The following is a 19,244-nucleotide window of genomic DNA, read 5'->3' on the forward strand; positions in this document are numbered from 1 at the left end:
TTTACAAAAATTAATTTCAGCCCTGGCCGGTTGGCGCAGCTGGTTAGAGCATCTTCTGTACACCAAAAGGTTGTGGGTTTGACTCTGGTTGGGGCGTGTATGGGAGGCATCCAGTTGATGTGTCTTTCTCACATTGATGTTTCTATCCCCCTCCCTCTCTCCTTCCCTTTCCCTCTCTGTCTCTGTCTCTCAATCGATAAACATATCCCCAGGTGAGGAGTAAAAAATGATAATAGGAAAAAATAAAAATTTTAATTTCATGTCATCTTGAAGAATATTAGAGATTTTGTTAATGTTATGTTGCACATCATGCAGCCAGTTCACACCAAAGGTCTGTTTAGTTTTCCAGTTTTTATTACCCACCTTATTAGTTCATATACAAATATCTGTAAATTTTTACGGCAAGCAGATAAAGCAGAAATCAGTTTCTTACTTGATAGGACTTCTAAGAATAGTCATATTAACTCCAGACCTTTTCATTAATTTAGTTAATTTAGAAATTGCAAAACATTAAGGTGACCCAAAAGTCCTTCAGAAGAGGAGTAGCTGAGTCCTCTGCCATTGCTGATGTGGAGGGAGAGTAAAGGAATACTTAAGAGAGAAGATAAATTAGAGAATCATTACATTTTTTAAAAATGGGGAACAAATAAATGATAATTAGATCTTTTTTAGGGGTAAAAAGGTATTTACTAATGTGTGAATAGATTTCCATAAGGAAGTCTCTAGAAATAGCTTTTCTTGGTAAGGGGCTGGGGATGGTTTGGGAGGACTCGCTACTTTATATTCTTCTGAATGCATTAAAAAAACACCATTAACATAATTTTTTTTGTCATGAAAAACTAGTTAAAAAGTAAATCAAATCCAGAGCAAAACATCTGTAGTATTTGTGGTTAGAACAATCTGTTTAAAGGTGAGAAGTGGAGCTTTGGTAGTTCCTGTTGTAAAACCTTAGACCTTTATTAAGAATGATTTGAAAAAAAAGTGTAAATTAACTTAGAAGGTGCCATCCAAAGATTGGAAAATGTGATTGTGTTTTAGTGTTATGTCCAGTCATCACTTCCTTTGTCACGAGCTCAGGTTCTAATAGAATCCTTTTAGAGGTTCCTTCATTGATGCGTTGGATGCTATAAGACCTGACAGCCAACTTGTGTTTCTTTGAGTATTTTGAAATAATGTCAGCTTTCCTTATCTAAGCAACATTTAACTTCTACATTGGGCACAAAAATGTAGACTGTCGCATTTCTTTAGGGAAAATTAGTAGTTTTGAAAAGTCCTTCTTTAAAATTCTTTTTATTTTCTTGCCTTTTAAGTTCATTTGAACACTAATAATATTTGGAATGAATACTGAGCTCATTTCACGTTTCATCCTCAAATAGTAACACTCCAACTGGAACCAGGAATGCCTGGAAGTATTCCAGATGTTATCTATCACCTGGGCCTGGACACCCTAGGGGCTGCCTTTAAAAATTCAGTTTTTTTAATTACTTAAGTGGGTAGTTCATTCACATGATTCAAAAATCAGAGGACACAAATTTGTAGAGGGAGAGCCTTTCTTCCTCCCTCTAGTTCCCCGGGATATGAGTGGATTGTGCTCTCTCAGGGTTTGTCTCTTAAAGCAGACGCTGTCTATTCTTAGCTCCCTTGCCTTCTTCCTGCCTTTTTCTTCTTACCCAAGGTAGCATACTATACACATATGGCATACCTATACACAGCAGCAAATGGAGAGCTTCTTCATCTTTTTCTGTAGGTGCTAGTGTTCCATTATGTGAGATGGGCTGAAGTTGATTTAATATGCTTCTCACTTACGGACATTTAGGTTATTTCCAGTCCAGTCTTATCCTCTCAAAGCAGTGTTTCAATGAATAGCTATACCCAGTTACGTGTCTGTCTGTAGAACAGATTCCTAAAAATGGAATTAATGGTAATTTTGGTCATATCATCAAATTGTTCTCCAAGATCTTGTATGTTGGTAGATTGTTAAAGCTTTAAAAGCAGCACACATCTACAATATTTAGTAGAGACATAACTAGATATTTTGTGATGAGACATTTTCTTCAGCTTGTGATCTCCATCATTTGTGCCTTTCAGTTGCTTACGATTTATCTGTAATTTTAAGGTGTACTTTATTTTTTCTTTAAGATTTTATAGAGCAGTTTCGGGTTCACAGTAAAATTGTGGGGGAGATACTGAGATTTCCCATATGCCTCCTACACCCACATATGCACAGCCTCCCCCATTAATAACATTCCCCACTACAGCGGTACATCTGTTACAACTAACTGATGGACCTACATTGACACAGCATAATTACTCTGAATCCATAGTTTGCATTGGGTTGACTCTTGAGGTTGCATATTCTTTGTTTTGGGGCAGATGTATAATGACATGTAGCCATCATTATAGTATCATACAGAGTATTTTCACTGCCCTGAAAATCACCTGTGTTCCACCATTTCATCCCTTACAGTCCCCATCTCCTGGCAATTACTGATCTTTTTACTGTCTCCATAGTTTTGCCTTTTCTAGAACATCATGTAGTTAGAATCATATAGTACATAGTCTTTTCAGATTGGCTGCTTTCATTTAGTGATATGCATTTAAGGGTCCTCCATGTCTTTGCATGGCCTAATAGCTCATTTCTTTTTTCTTTTTTCTTTTTTTTTAGTGCTGAATAATACTCCATTGTTTGAATGTTGGTGTACTTTTTTTGACTTAAGGCATTCATTTCCTGTCATGGGCTCGTATAGTCCACTTACTTTCATAGTTGTACACTGACACCTTTAAGTCCAGATTATGGTCTTTTCCCTTTTCTGATTTGGTGTTGTTGCCTGTCAGCCATAGATCCCAGCATTTAGGTCAGAGGACCTAGTCTTTGGACATCTGCTTGCTTATACTTACCTGAGGTAGCCCAGCACCTGTGGTGGGCTTGCTTCTGCAGAGGTTGGACCCTAACTCAGCCCTAACATTCTTCATGCAGGGTAGATAGGCAGCTGATTACAACACCTCACTTGGGTGCCTCTCAACTATGGTGGTGGAGTATAGAGAGTCTCTTTCTGCACCCTCTGCTCCAGAATATCTGGTTACCGTTTAGGGGCTGCTGGGTGATTTATGGTCAGTCTTGGTGGTTTACTGCTGTGACAGCACCTCCTGTCCCACTTTTGTCCCATGACGGTTTTTCTCCCCTTTTCAGGATTAAGGGAGGCAGCACACAAATCACTTTTAGGAAATGTAAAATTGTCCTCTCTCTCTGGGAATGGACCTTTCCTGGAACTTGTAGGTGCATCAAATGAAGATAGGAGGCTGACTGCAATTTCAGGACTCTGATGATTTAGGGTTCAGTATGACAAAGAACTTTCAATCAGAACTGCCTTGGGTTCTTTAATTGGAAGGTAAATAGCAAATATATAGTGAGCAAAATGTCTTGATACTGATGCAGAGTAACCATGAAGTGTATTTACTTCCACTGTAGGAAGGCCAGGGAGGAGGCAGATTGTCCAGCCAAGTCCACTTTGACTCTTGAGGCCATAGTGGTTCCAAGGAAGGGCAAGATTTTTTGCTTAATATAAGCTCACTGTTCAGAATGAAGTAAAATCTCATTATTCTGTATTAATTAGGGGGTGGTGTATCTGCATAAAAGAAGCCTGAATCACAGAAGATTTTAGAATTTGCTTTCATTATTTTTTAATAATCATTGTAAAAAGAAATAAAAGTTAGATGTCTTTTGGGAACTTGTTTAAATGCCTAGGTAAAAATTGTAATGGCATAAATGCTAGTAAAACAGTGCTTTTTAAAGTCTTCCTTTTCATTATGATATTTGTGTTTTAACTCTCCATTGTTGAAGAATTGTTTCATTATTTATTTGCATGATCTCTAAAAATTTTCAAAGATTTTACTCTTTTTAATTGTCATATATTATTAGGGTTTTATCATAGAGAAAAGACAATTGTTAACCATGAACCCTGTACCAGCCAGGTCCTTGATGTGTAATCTTGGGAGATTGGCCTGTGACAGTGATGATAATGTCTAGTAAATATTGAGCCATCACTGCATGCCAGGCTAAGTGTTGCATATACTTTGTATGATTTAATTCTTTCATCAGTGATTCTAGAGGCAGGTACTAATATTTCCATTTAAGAGCTGAGGTGCACATAGGTAGTAGTAGTAAGTGACAGAGACAGAGCCAAATCAAGACCTGGCTGCGTACTTTTCTCACTACCCCAGACTGTACTTCCTGTATTGTCAGTGTCTAACTGGTACTTATTACCATGGAGGTCCAGTATGGTCTCCAGATCATCTAAGAAATAACCCTGTGAAAAGTGTCTACCATTATGTGGGCTCCTTATTTTTACATGTGACCTTTCCAGGATATGTTGCTCTTGTTGGATCAGTTTTTTTTTTTTTATCCAGTTTTGACTTAAGAATTAAAAATTCTTTTTGTAAAATTAAGAAAAAAATGTCAAGAAAGCACACTTCTTTCTCTTTTCTCTTGTCTTTTCTTTCTCTTCTTTCTTTCTTGAATAAGGACTGGTGAGAGAAATGAGGGGTCCATGGGAGGGTGGTTTTCATGATTGGAAATAGAGAAACATGAACACAAAAACAGCATCTAAACTCTTAATTAACATAGTTTATTTCTCACACTACCATTTCTCATTCTACATTATGCCATTTAATCTTTGCATCAGCCATGGGTTAGAGGGTCACTGATGCTGAGGTGTAGCTGGAGAATGAAATAGACCTAACTGGCTTCATAGAAAATAAAGAGGTATAAAGAAAAAGATGAGTAGAACAATGTAACATTTCAAGATAATTCATTATTGAAATTTGTTTTCTTTGTTTCTGGCTTAAGTAGTAATAAATGTTAGTATTACCACTTTAAATCTTTGGCTGGACAAGAACTTATTAAAATTGATAGTGTGTCTCCTTTAACTCTGGCAGTCTGTAATCACTCGTTCAGCACATGGGTGTTTGTTGAAGGCCTAATATATATCAGGCATTTTATGCTAGGCACTAGGTAGTTAAGATACCTGCTTACATAGTGCTTACAGCTTCATGGGTTATAATAGGAAATTGATAGTATGATTTTAAGACTCATTATATCTGTAGAGTATAAAAGAATTCATACTTCTGGCTAATAGAAGGACTGATAAACTAATCTGTACGTGCTCTGACAGAAAAATCAGTTCTACCAGTATAGAGAATTTGGGGTTCCAAATGCAATTCAAAAAAAAAAAAATAAGGTATTCTAACACAGGAGATGTTAGAAAACCTGAAGGAAAGATGTGTTTTGTGGATGATTTGTTTAGCTGACACATCTGACAATTTTTTTCGAACAAAACTATTTTCAGGTGTTACGGGCTGGACAGATTGTTTCAGCCACTTACCTTGTGTTTGATTCTGTAAAATGAAAAGGGCTTTTTTATTTTTTTTCTTTTTTCCCCAGAGTACCTGAGAGTAGTTCATTCCTTATTAAGGTGAAATACTGATTTCTGATGATGATGAATAAGAATGGATTTAGAACATGTGTGGAATGCCATTTGTCTTTCAGTGTTCAGAAGTGATGGTTACCTAGAATGAACTTTCTGTGTGCAGCCTAGAAGTGAAATGTCCCTTATGATCTTGTATGGTGAAAACCTTCTGTTTCCCAAGGCGGGCCAAGTTTAGGTGTGACTTTCTCCTTCCTAAGCCATTGTTGTGGGTGCTTCAGTGTTGTATGAGTGCCATGGAGACTAGGAAGCTAACACCTTTTCTCTCAGATCAGCTTAATGCAAGGGGCCAACTCTGGGGTTGACAGCTGGGAAGCCCCCAAAGAGAGAATTCCTGTCTCTAGTTGTGGAAGTGTGACAGAATATGTTTCCTCTTTGTGGTTGGACAGTCTCCTGCAAACCGTTAGAAAGCAAGGTGCCCACAAATCTCGTTCAGTCTCAGGTTTGCTGTCTCCTGGACCCCTGGTGACTTGGCAGGGAGAAGGGATCTTACCTAGGATCGGAAATGGTAGTGCTCAATCTTGAATTGTAGGAATTTCCCATTATTCAGATAGCTCTTGCCCAAACTGGTTGTTGGGACACTTTGGTGTGTAGAAAGCATAGCTGTGTTGCAACATCCTGGCTTTCCTTCTTCACTCTCCTGTGTCAGTTTTTTAAACTAGAGAATAGGGGAAAGTGGTGACAATGTAATGGTGAAACAAAGGGTGGTGATGGGGGTATGGATGTGCCTTGCACAAACCCTGCATAACCTGTCTTATTTTTCTAAAAATCCATGTCTTGTACATTTGGTTGTATACATGTTCATATATGCTTGGACTTGTTGGTGAGGACATAAGTAGAATCAGTCAACCTTCCTTGTACCCAATCAGTTGTAAGATGTGTCTAGATTGAAACAGGATGAGAAAGAGTAGTCAAGGTAGACAAAATGTGGCAGACCAATTAAAAATAAAAACTAAAACATGAGCCCAGAACATAAAAGTTTTATGTGCATTTGGATTAGAACTAGAATAAACCACAAAAAACTGGTGAATTTAAGACTCACAGGATGGTGGGTGAATTTTTAAAGGTAACACATTTTGAAGTTTTTGTGCAAGATAGAATAAGCTAACCCATACCTGTGACAGAGTGCTCTGTCCATCTTTTATCATGTAACCCTGGGATACTGTTGTCCCTGTTTTACAGATGAGGGAGTTAAGACTCAGAGATTAAACAGTTGCCCAAGGATACGGGGTAATTGATTCAGCCAGGATTTGAATTTATGTGTTCTAGTTGCAAGTGTTCCTTTTACAATTTCTACACTGGACTAGGACCCCTGATGCTGACACTGCTGTATTTATCCAACGGTTCTTGTGGGTTTACCTGCTGTTGTCCTGGCCTGGACATACTTTCCTAGGAAAAATGCTTCAGGGTGCTTGGAAGAGCCAGTCTAGATGAGCTTCAGGCGCCAGCTGTTTATCCCTCCCCCTACAAATAGGAAGAAAACCCTATCTCTGTTATAATGGCTCCTACTTTCTAGTTTAGATGAAGTTTCATTTTCATGTTCTTAGGTAAAGGAGCATTGCATTAAAGACACAAACACAGATTACTTTTTTAAAGAGTACTAAGTAAAAATGTGTGTGCATGCAGATAAAACCTGGAAGGCAACAAAAATGTTAGTTATGCTGGAGACTTGTTTGTTTTTACTTATTTCATGTGCTTTTTGTATCTGGAGTTTTCGTTTTTTGTTTTTTTTTTTTTTAAGAAAAAAAACCCCAGTATTTTATTGTTCTTGTATCAAAGGTCAAGTCTTTGCAGGATGAGGGGGGTGAGTCCTGCCAGCAGGGAGGAAGCCCCCACTTGATGGTGATGAGTGGGTTCTGTGGGACCATGATGACCAAATTCCCATGGAGAAACATCTTGGAGATGTAGCGATCCTTGTTGACTGGCTTGGACTTCTTGCCCTTGCCACTCCTGGGGGCCTCGGTCCACAACTCCTTCACATTCTCTAGCACCTTGTTGCAGTGCCTGTCAAAAGCCTTCACACAGCCCAGGAGCTTCTTGTTGTGACAGTTGGTGAGCACCTGGGTGTTGTTTTTGACCAACTGTTCAGACACAGAAGCAGGGTAATCACCAGCAGCAAGGCTGGTCAGTGGTTCTTTCTCGGGGCTGCCTGCTATTATCCAGGAGTCCACCCCTGTTGTCTCTTCATAAGACAACTCCTGTTGTCCTGTAACCTTGAGGAAGCAACACCAAATTGAGAGACATTCTACAAAACCACTGGCCTGTACTCTTCAAAAATGTCAGAGTTACGAAAGATAAAGTCTCAGAAACCTTTCTATATGAAAGCAGAAGACAAAGACATGGTAACTAAGCATGCTAGGATTCTGAATTGAGTCTTGGATCCAGAAAATAAATGTGATAAAGGACGTTATTAGGACAACTGACCATATCTGAGTAAGGGCAACCAATACATTAAGTATTGCATTGATACTCAGTTTCCTGAAGTTGATAAATGTACTGTGCTTATGTAAAGGGGTACTCTTAGGAGATTCAGAGTGCGGTACTTGGGAGGAAGAGGATCATACTGTCTGCAGCTTATTCTCACAGGTTCTACCAGTACAAAGTGTGTGTTAGAGATGGTTTACTAGACATGTATGTACAGATAGTTTTGAAGCTGGAAAAGAGGGACATGTCAGTTCTGCAGGGGCAAACTAAAAAAATGTCTTCATAGTTTCTGCGTCTAATCCTGGTGAGGTCTGGGGAAGGGGTCTTCTAGTGAAAAACTGTATCAGAGGAAAGATTACTGATGCATGAGACAGCTCATTGTGTTATTGCTGTAAGGTAGGGTGCATCAAGAGGTACTGGAGGAGAGAAGGCCTGAGAAGGGAGCAGCAGCCAAATCCTGGTGACCTTGTACTCTATACAAAAGAGTTTAAACTGCATCCTTAGACATGATGGAGATAATCAAGATGCTTTAGCTGCAAGCTAGCATGAAACTCCAGCTAGAATGGCATAAATGATAGGAAATATACTTTCTTGCCTAACAAGAAGTCTAAAGATAGGCAGGTTCCAGGGTTGGCTAATTCAGCTCAGAGATGGCTTCATGAACCCAGGTGTTTGCATTTTTTTGCTGCAGCCATCCTTAGTGTGTGAATGGTGTCTTCTCTCCTGGTTGAAGACGGTTGCCACAATTCTCTGATGAAATGTAGGAAAGGGGATTCTCTCTGAGCACCCCTTACTACTAGGAAGACATGGAAAAGCCTTTTCCAGAATTGTCTTGGCCAATTTGCCTTCAATTCCCTTAGCTGGGATGTGTCACCTGCAAAGGGAAGATGGTTGTGGTGTTTGGCTCCTCCAGGTGCTCTCCCTCCTGTGACCAGAAAGGTGTTGCCCTTCCTGAGGAACCTCTGAGATGGCCAGTCAATGAAATTGTTGTGTAAGCAGCCATCAGGGTCTGTCACCATAGGGGGAAAATAGTTAATTTTTCTAAAAGTGAGTGGTGGGAAGGGGAGTGGCTGTGTTAAATTTAAAAAAAGAAAAAAAGTGCCTTGGCTAGTGTGGCTCAGTTGGTTGGATTGTCATCCTGTAAACTGAAAGTTTGCAGGTTTGATTCCTGGTCAGGGCACATGCCGGGGTTGCGGGTTCTGTCCCTGGTCATGGCATGTGCGAGAGGCAACTGATAAATGTTTCTCTCTCACATCAATGTTTCTCTCCCTCTTTCTCCCTCCCTTACGCTCTCCCTAAACTCAATAAGCATGTCTTTGGGTGAGGGTACAAAAAAAAAAAAGCCACATGCACTCATCCCCTTCACCACTTTACCAGGACAGCTCTTTATTTTTGGCGTATTACTTTCCCCGTACTGCCTACCCATATGCACATACTTTAGTTCTAATCTTACTTACCTGAGAACATTTTTTTCATTGATTTTTAGAGAAAGAGGAAAGGAGAGAGAAACATTGATTAGTTGCCTTCTGTAAGGGCCCAGACCGGGGATCACACATGTTAGACTGGGGACCAAACCAGCAATGTAGGTATGTGCCCTTACTGGGAATCGAACTCGCAACCCTTCAGTTACGGGATGATGCTCCAACCCACTAAGCCACCCAGGCAGGGTTCTAATCTTACTCTAGGTGCCATTTTGCCCACAGTTTCCCTTTGTAAGTTTTTATACACCATGTAAACATTTTTGTACATTTTTACAGTCTTCATAATTATTCTAATATGTGTATAGTTTTATTGTATTTTAGATCAATTTATTAAATCTATTATTGAACAGTAGTAATAATAAAAAGTCTGTTACTTAGCACTTACTACTTACTGTTTAAGTGCTTTACATGTATTCATTTAATCCTCACAATAATCCTGTGAGATATGGTGGCTGTTGTCACCCCAGTTTCCAGATAGGAAAATTGAGGCACTGAAAGTCTAAATAATTTACCTGAGGTCACACAGCTAATTTAGTGGGAAGCTAGCAACAGGGCTGGGGTTCAGATGAAGGCAGTCTAGGGTCTAGAGTTTAAAACCATCAGGCTGCACTACCTCTGGTATTGTTATGCCCTGTTTTGATGTTACAGATAATACTGTGATGAACATATTTCTGTGTATCTTGTCCTTGCACTAAATGGTAATGGAAAAAAATAAAGATTAAATCAAGAAGAAGAAAAAGGAGTTGCTTTAATTTTTATGTTTGATTACCAGGAAGGATGATCTGTTTTGTTTACTGTTTAATCTTCCTTTGTAATACTTAGCTGCTTTTGTCCTTTGTACATTTATATTAGGGAGTCAGGGTGCTTCTCATATTTATGTGAAATTGACATTAACCCCTTTCATATGATACAAATATTATTTAAGCTCCTATTTTATTTTTTAAAACTACTTTTAGTTTATATATATATATATATATCTTTATTTTCTACAGCTTCACCATTTTGAGAAACCTCATTTTCTCTTAAGGCTTGCTTTTTTTTTTTACCTTGTACATATGTAATTATTTAAGGTTGGGTTTTACTTTAATTTTCCCAAATTGGCAATCATCTAATCTGATGCCCAATTGCTTTTTACACAATACATTCTTAAAAGCATTTTTATCTTATGATTTAGTGTTGTTTTCTTAACTCACCAGCGTTTTCCTCTAATTTGTATATGTTTTTCCCCATACCACATAGTTCAATTGTTGTTTGAAAATATATGATCAAATCTAATAGGGCTGACCCTCCTCTCATCTCTGTTTAACTTTTCCTTTTTCAGAATTTGAAAAATATTCTTCCTTGTTTTATTTTCCCAAATGGACTTTCAAATCATTTTGACATTACTCTTAAGACATGGTAGTGTTCTGTGTTACATATGCCTCTTTAGGTTAATATCATAGTAGCATATGACAGTTGGAGAGCTATTATGGTTACTTAGTTTCTCATTTCCATTTCTGTTTAATTTCTAGATTTTGGACCATTGTTTGACTTGGAAAATGATCTTCCTGATGAGCTGATCCCCAATGGAGAATTAGGCCTCTTAAACAGTGGGAACCTTGTTCCAGATGCTGCTTCCAAACATAAACAACTGTCGGAGCTTCTGCGAGGAGGCAGTGGCTCTAGTATCAACCCAGGAATAGGAAATGTGAGCGCCAGTAGCCCTGTACAGCCAGGCCTCGGCAGCCAGGCTCAAGGGCAGCCGAACAATGCGAACATGGCCAGTCTGGGTGCCATGGGCAAGAGCCCTCTGAACCAAGGAGATTCTTCAGCCCCCAGCCTACCAAAGCAGGCAGCCAGCACCTCTGGGCCCACTCCCCCTGCTTCCCAACCACTGAATCCGCAAGCACAAAAGCAAGTGGGGCTGGTAACCAGCAGCCCTGCCACGTCACAGACTGGACCTGGGATCTGCATGAATGCTAACTTCAACCAGACCCACCCCAGCCTCCTCAATAGTAACTCTGGCCATGGTTTATTGAATCAGCCCCAGCAGGGGCAGGCGCAAGTCATGAATGGATCTCTGGGGGCTGCTGGCAGAGGAAGGGGAGCTGGAATACCATACCCCACTCCAGCTTTGCAGGGGGCTACAAGCAGTGTGTTGGCTGAGACGTTAACACAGGTTTCACCGCAAATTTCCAGTCACACGGGACTGAGCACGGCACAGGCAGGAGGCATGACCAAGGTAAGTGAGCATCAGTGCTTTGAATGCTTCCTACTAATGGGGTGCTTCTTCCTTCAAGTAACATAGTAAAATGGGGTAACATGTCACCTTTCTTCTCTTCAGGCTTTCCTCTTGCCCCATCCCACTTGGAAGAGACAGATTTGGTGTCTGGACCTCCTCTTTCCAGGATAAAAATTTTTGCATGGGGGTTCTTAAACCAAAAGTACAATAACATGTGCATCAGGCAATTAAAAACATAGAGGTTGTGTTTGAACTGATTGCCAGTTTTCAACCTCTGAGGAAAATGTGTGGAAATAGAACCAGATCATTGAAAGAGGCAACTTCTGCAAATCAACTTCTATCAGTGAATCTGGTAAAGGCTACTTTACCCAGCTGGCCAAGTTCTTACTCTACATACACTTCTACCAATGAAAAAGTTGTGTTCCATGCAGGTTAGCTACATGCCACAGTTAACAGTGAGGAGGTGCCAGAGTCAAGAGGCAGTACAGGCCCTTGCATCCCAGAGGAAATGCAGAGCATTGGTTCTCAAAGTGGGGTCCCTATCATCATCACCCAGGAGCTAGTTAGAAGCACAGAGCTACAGACTTAGAAACTGGGAAGTGGGCTCAGCACTTCAGGCTTTAAGGGCAAGGTTGAGAGTTCTGCTGTAGGGAAAGGCCTACGCTGGGGTTTGTAGCCACCAGCTTTGTAACTGGTGTGAAGAGTAGGAACCAAATTTGGAGAACAGGGAAGACAAATGCCCAGGTAGACATAAGACCATTGGAAAAGGGGGCAAGGGGGGAAGAGTGCAGGCTAATTCCCACTGAAGGAACAAGTGCTGGCAGAAGCTCTGAGACAAAGGCTTCTAATTTACAGCTACCAGAGCACTTGCTTCAGGCAGTATTTGGTACAGCAAATTCCAGAACAGAAAAATGGTTTGGGCTGTTCTTTGGATTTGATTAGTCCCATATAAGGAAGAGGGAGAAGTAAGAATAGAACACAATTTCTCCACAAGGTTGATTGTGAGCATTAGGTAGCAGAAAGGAAGACCTGTGAATGTCTTAGCTAAGGAGCAGGTTATTTTTTTAAACTTAAGAAACAAAAATGAAGTAATTCCCAATATCAAAAGTGTATTTATCTCTCTTGAAACATTAGCAAAAGGTAATGTGAACTTAAATTTTAGTTGTCCCTGACATTTGAAGAGGAATCTGTGTATGCACATTCTCTTTAGAGTTGAGTTGAGAAGGGATTTCTGATGGATTTAGTATTCTTGGATAGATTGATGTTTGTTCCTGCTTAATTCACTCATCATTCCAGTCCATAGTACCCAGTTACAAAAAACTTTTTATTTTGTAGAATTTAAATTATATACAAAAATAGACATAATAGCATGGTGCAAGACTTCTCAATCTTTTTGGTTTTAGGACTCCTGGATAATCTTAAAAATTATTGAGGACCCTAAGGAGATTTCTTTAAAATGTAGGTTATATTAATCAGTATTTGCCACACTAGATACTAAAACAGAAACTTAAAACACAGGTACACATTCCATTAGCCATTAAGCACAGTGACATCACATATTCTAGAGTCTCTGGAAAACAACTCTGTGTGTTCTTGTAAGAGAAAGAAGGTGAGAAAGCAAAGAATGTCTCAGTATTTCATGAAAATTATTTAGGGCCCTTGACCATGCTTGGAAAGCCATTGATAATATGTATTCCTAAAAGTTAGACTTGGCATACCCAAACATTAAGTGCCATTCTCACATGTAAATGTATCAGCAATTTTTCACATTGTCAAATGTCCACTAAATATTCAAATTTCCTTTCCAGTGGTCTCTTCTGTCATAATTTTTTTCAGATTATTTTTTAAAATCTGAATAATACATATTTCAGTCACTTGATAAGGCTCTTAAGAATCTATTAATCTCTAAGGTTCTTATAATTTGTTGAAGGAGCTGGTAGTTTTGCTTGTTGTTTGTTTTTATTCTGGGAGTTTCCTGTAGTCTGGGTTTTGCTGATTTCATCTCTGTCACTTCATGTTTCTCTGTCCACCCAGGTTTTTCATTCTGTCCTGTGGTTCTTTCCTTTGTACAGAATGACCTTTCTTTGAAACACTTTTTACATGTTCTCTATGTAGGAAGTAAGCTTCATTAGTGTTGTGAGGGTAGTCATCTCTATTGCTTATAGGTATCCCAAAGAGGCTGATGGTGAAGGGAGGGTGGGGACTGGCTTTTTAATTTAAATTTTTTGTTGTTTTAGGGAGAGGGGAAGGGAGGGAGAAAAACATCAGTGCAAGAGAGAAACATTGATTGGTTGCCCTCTGTATGCACCCCAGTCGAGCCCTGAATCCACAACCCAGGCATGTGCCCTGACTGGGAATTGAACCAGCAGCTTTTTGGTTTGTGGGATGACCGACCAACCGAGCCATTCCAGCCGGGGTTGGGCTGGCATATTTGAAAGATTGTTATCTGTCTTGGGTGGAACAAAAGAATTAATACTGGTAGCAAATAGTAGGAGCAAGAGACAAGTTCATTTTAAGCCATTTTTCTCTATAACATGATGATAGCAGAGCCAAGTAAGATTTTAAAATGCGCATAGGGGAAAATAAACTTTTTTAAAAGATGCTTTTGTTTTAAACAATTATTACACAGGAAATGCATATTTTCTATAAAATAATTCATTAATAAAAAGAGCAGCCCATCACACCTTACAGATAACTGCTATGCAGATATTTTTATTAACACCCTTTTAAAATGCCAAATGGAACCAAACTACATAAGCACCTTGCTGTTTTACCTAACAGCATACATATAATATATATACATATAACATCATGTCAGTGCATACAGATTTTTCTTTTTCTCCTACTAGTAGCAAAGTATTTCATTATATGATACACCTTATTTTATCTATTCCTCTATGATGAATATTTGGACTGTTATGATTTTTCATTAATACAAACAATGCTACAAGTATATCCTTTCTATGTGTGTGTAAGGATATACATAGATTGGATATAGATAGATATTACATGGATTATAATCAATCTGTGTGTGTGTATCCACCTCCTTCCCACCATTTAACAATGCATGGTAGAAATTATTCCATGTTAAATAGAGATCTCAGTCCTTCTTGCTAGATAAGATATAGTATTAGTTTCTGATTTGGGTATATCCTAATTTATAGGACTAGTGCCCCATTGGCTGGAAACATTGTTTCCAATGTTTTGCTGTTTCAACAGTTTTGATCTGTATTTACATCTTTGTACATCTGAGTGACTCTATCTGCTGGCTAAATTCTTAGGAATAAAATTTCTGGATTAAAAGATACTGACATTTTTAACAAGCATAGATACTGCCAAACACTCTCCAAAAACATTGTGCAAATCATACCTTCACCAACAACAGATGAGTCCCTGGTCCCCAGTTTTCACCAACACTGATAATCTTTACTGATTTGTCTTTCTCTTTGGCAAATTGTCTCTTAAGCAAATGTCTCTTCATAAGTTCATGGGCATTTGTATTTTGCTATTGATCATATTCTTTGTTTTTCTGAAGCATTGTTTCCCCATTTTTTGTTGGTTTATATTCTTTATTATTTGTATAGTAAAGGTTTAAATCTTTCAATAAATGCAAATTTTTCCTTCCTTTTTTAATTTACTAAAGTCTGTTTTACCAGGAATGTGGCCACACAGCTGTACAATGGGATTGTTCTTGTGACAGATAAGTTTTTGCCAAATAGATGTTTTCAGTTTTTATAGGAATAAATTTATCCTTAAAAAAAAAAAAATCCCTACCCGAGGACATGCTTATTGATTTCAGAGAGAGAGGGGAAGGGAGGGAGAGAAATACGGAGAGAAACATCAAGCGGTTGCCTCTTGTATATGCCCTGACCAGGGACTGAACGCGCAACCTTTCAGTTTACAGGACGATGTTCCAACTAACTGAGCCACACTGGCCACGGCCAGAATTATGAAATATTCTTGTGAATTTTTTCCCTTATACCTTGGATCTTTACCTCTGAATTCTGACTTGAGTGAGTTATAGAGATGTAGCTGTATAATTTTTTTCCAAGCTATAATCCGTCCATACCATTTATTTAGGTATTGCTAATCCAGCTTTTCCCCCACTAATATGACACACTATTTTTGGTACATTTTCTTTAGTTTTCACATATGTAAGGTTCGGGTCTAATTCTGGACTCTTTTCTTTTGTTTCATTGATTTTTGCTTATTCTGTGCTAGAAACTTACTATCCTATCTGTATGATGAGTTTAATATATAATGGAGCTAGTTGCCCTTACTCTTTTTTAAGAATTCAGTATTGTCTTCGCCATTCCTCTAATGTTCTCTTCTAGATGTATGGTTCTCAACCCTGTCTGCACATCAAAATGTGATGCTTGAACCTACTACAGACCAATTAAGTTAGAAACTCCTGGGGTATGGCATGAACATTAATATAGTTTGTAGTTCCTCATTATTTTCTTGGCAGCCATGGCTGAGAACTACTATTTCAGATAAACTCTAGGACTGTTTTCAAGTCCTTAAAAACAAACAAACAAATTCATGGGATTTGATTGGGCTTGTATTGAATGAACTTTATAAACCACTTATGGAAGGATTTGATTAGTTTTGCAATTTTTGTGGCTTCCTAAATTGTCTTATCGTATGCATACAAGTTGTCTTTCCATGGAGTCTTAAGTTGCTCAGAAGCACAGTATAGTTTTCACATAGGTAATATAATTTATTAAGGTTATTCCTGGGTGTATTAATTTATTACTGCTTTTGTGAATGAGTTGTTCTATTTCATCACCTGACCATTATTTTAATATAGAAAAGATATGTTATTTGTATATATGTCACTTTGCTAATTTGGCTACTTGATGGGATTATTCTTATTCTAATCCTTTTGCAGGTGATTCTTTTGGGTTTTCCTTGTAGACAGCCATTCTTTGCATTATTGATAATTTTGTCTTCTCCTTGCCAGTATTTATACCAGTATTTATGCTCTTGGGCATTACTGTTTTGGATCTGACTTAAATAGAGTCCCTAGTGTTTTATTATTAAGTATAATGGGAGCTTTGGTTTGCAGCTTCATTTTAAATCGGGGAATAACCTTTCTCATTTATTAGATAGATTTAATCAAATTCCCTTTTGACAACTTTGGTGATTACACTGTGATTTTTTTCTTTCGTTTTATTTATGTGACAAATTATCTCAGTAGGTTTCCTAACATCAAATTGAACCATGTCTGTAATTGTGAAATTAAAAGTTAGTGTATTGCTGAATTTTATTTGCTGGTCTTCATTTAAAAGTTTTGCTTCTATGCCCTGGCTGGTGTAGGTAGCTCAGTGGATTGAGTGTGGGCTGAGAACCGGGGGGTCACCAGTTCAATTCCCAGTCAGGGCACATACCTGGGTTGTGGGCAAGGTCCCCAGTATGGGGAGCGTGAGAGGCAACCACACATTGATAGTTCTCTCTTCCTGTTTCTCCTTCTCTTCCCCTCTCTCTAAAAATAAATAAAGTCTTAAAAAAAGGAAAGGCTTTAAAAAAAAGTTTTGCTTCTCGCAATAACCAATAGTGAGGTTGATCCATAGTGCTTTTTTGTATTTAGTTAGATTTTGATATCAGTGTTGTGTTAACTTGGTCAAAAAGTTTGGAATCCTTTCACATCTGTTCTCTAGAATGGTTGAGCCTTTAAATGATCTTTTCCTTGAAAAAATTGAGAGACTTCACCTGTACAACTGTGTAGACCTGAAGTTTTTTTTTTTTTTTTTCATAGTAAGTGACTTAAGATTTTTGACAACATTCTTGATATTTTCTACAAGTTTGACCCTTTTAGACTTTTGGTCTTTTGGGTTAATGTATTTTCGTTTTAGAAAAGTCTACCTCTACTTTTAGAGAAAAACTAAAAATACTTAACTCTTTTACTCCTCACTAAGAATATAAAGTGAGTACTACATACTACTGTTCTCATGTTGCAGGCTGAGAAATGGAGGTACACAGAAGGAGGAAATGGAGGGGAAAGTTGAATAACCTTTCCATGATCACACAGCCAGTGAGTGACAGAATCAGGATGGGCTCTTCCACAGTCTGGCTGAGAGTCTCCCTTGGACTTTATGTTTGCAATTATGTCCCCTTTCTCATTTCTAATTTTGTATGACTCTCAAAGGAAACATTAAAATAGGAAACATAAGTCATTCTACAACATGACAATAATGTTAACAAGGCATGATATGATTAAAAAACCAACAATTTCTCCATTTCAGCAGTGACAAAATCTGACATGTTACCCTTTTTTTGTGTGTGTAGCATACTTTTTCCTGAAAACAACCCAAATGCTTGTGTTTTAGAAGGAAAGCAAAAAAAAAAAAAAGGGGGTATATTTAAGTGAGATTTAGGAGCCATGCACATACTCAAGTTATTCTGGCTACAGGTGTTGAGAAACTGTTGCTCTGTACAGAGAAGGTGGCAGAGGGAAGCCAGAAGCTGGTAGAAAGAGGAAGAGGTGTGATGTGTCTGGCCAGCAAGTCAGAATCTTTCTAAGGTTCTGATAAAAATGTGCTTTTGCGGGCTTAGAAATGCTGTCAGTCTTTTCTTATAAGTAACAAATCTCTGAAGGGACCATAATAGTTTATACAGTAAGCCGCCTTCACAAGGGGATTGATTAGTGCTTATTTTTTTATGAGGTTTTTGAAATATTCTTCTGTTTTAGGAAGTGGTCAGAAAACAAAAACTTGCTTTTGCGTAGAGCACTTCCTAAGGAGTAAAAGTTTTGATTTAGATCCAGATACCCTGGACCCAGTCAACCAGCATTTTGGTCAGATAGGATAAAGGCGTGGTTCTCAGATTTGAGTGTCCAGAAAAGTCACTGCAGGCATGTTAACTCAGAGTCCTGGGTCTTTCCCCAGAGTTCCTGATTCAGCTGATTTCGGATGGGGCCTGAGAATTTATATTTCTTGTCAGCTCCCTGGTGACCCTCATGCTGGTCATAGACCATGATCTGAAAACCTGTATGCTAAATGATTGGATTAGCCAGAGTATAGTCAGTAAAGAATTAGTAGGCCAAGTCAACTATTAAAGGAATGCATGACTCATCCACTTCCTTTATTTTGGAATGATAATTGCACACTTTTAATATTTAATAGCAATGAGAAATAGTACTTTGTATTTGTCTGATGCTTTTCTCTTTTTCATGTAATGTCATCTGATCCTTAAACTAATGCAAAGAAAATAAGGGAATGTTATATTAAGTAAATCTTAATTTGGCCTTTAAAAAAAAATCACAATGGAAATAAATGGTTTGTCTGTAGAATGAAAAGACTGAAAGCTTTGAATTAATACAGTATGCTATGAGATATAATTGGATCCTGTAGGCACAGGTTTTTTAGTAGAAATATTAAGCAGTCTTGTACCATCTCATTACCATGACTTTAATGAAAGGTGATCATAGTTGCCCATAATTGTGATTCAGGGTGTACTGACTTCATGTGATAATTACCTGTGAATTTTTTTCATTTTAAAACATGAGATTATGCCTGACTGGTATATCTCAGTGGATTGGGTGCAGGCTGTGAACCAAAGGGTCAGTGGTTCGATTTCCAGTCAGGATACATGCCAAGTTGTGGACCAGGTCCCCAGTGTGGACCAGGTCCCCAG

The 19,244-nt window shown here is 38.4% G+C and overlaps 1 protein-coding gene across 3 annotated transcripts in view; it reads left to right on the forward strand.

Moving 5' to 3' along the window:
* The window catches only part of LOC123807079 (CREB binding protein), a 134,200-nt gene that overhangs the window by 12,426 nt on the left and 102,530 nt on the right, over positions 1-19,244 (forward strand). For 2 of the 3 annotated variants that reach the window (XM_045820564.1, XM_045820562.1), the window contains exon 2: positions 10,900-11,609. The exons of the other annotated variant lie outside the window; for it this stretch is intronic. In XM_045820564.1, the coding sequence (XP_045676520.1) occupies positions 10,900-11,609 (710 nt within the window). The remainder of the gene's footprint in view (positions 1-10,899; positions 11,610-19,244) is intronic. 3 annotated transcript variants of the gene reach the window in all.

The sequence above is a fragment of the Phyllostomus hastatus genome, unplaced genomic scaffold, assembly GCF_019186645.2.
Source record: "Phyllostomus hastatus isolate PE091 unplaced genomic scaffold, TTU_PhHast_1.1 phas_scaffold_442, whole genome shotgun sequence".
NCBI classification, from domain to species: domain Eukaryota; kingdom Metazoa; phylum Chordata; class Mammalia; order Chiroptera; family Phyllostomidae; genus Phyllostomus; species Phyllostomus hastatus.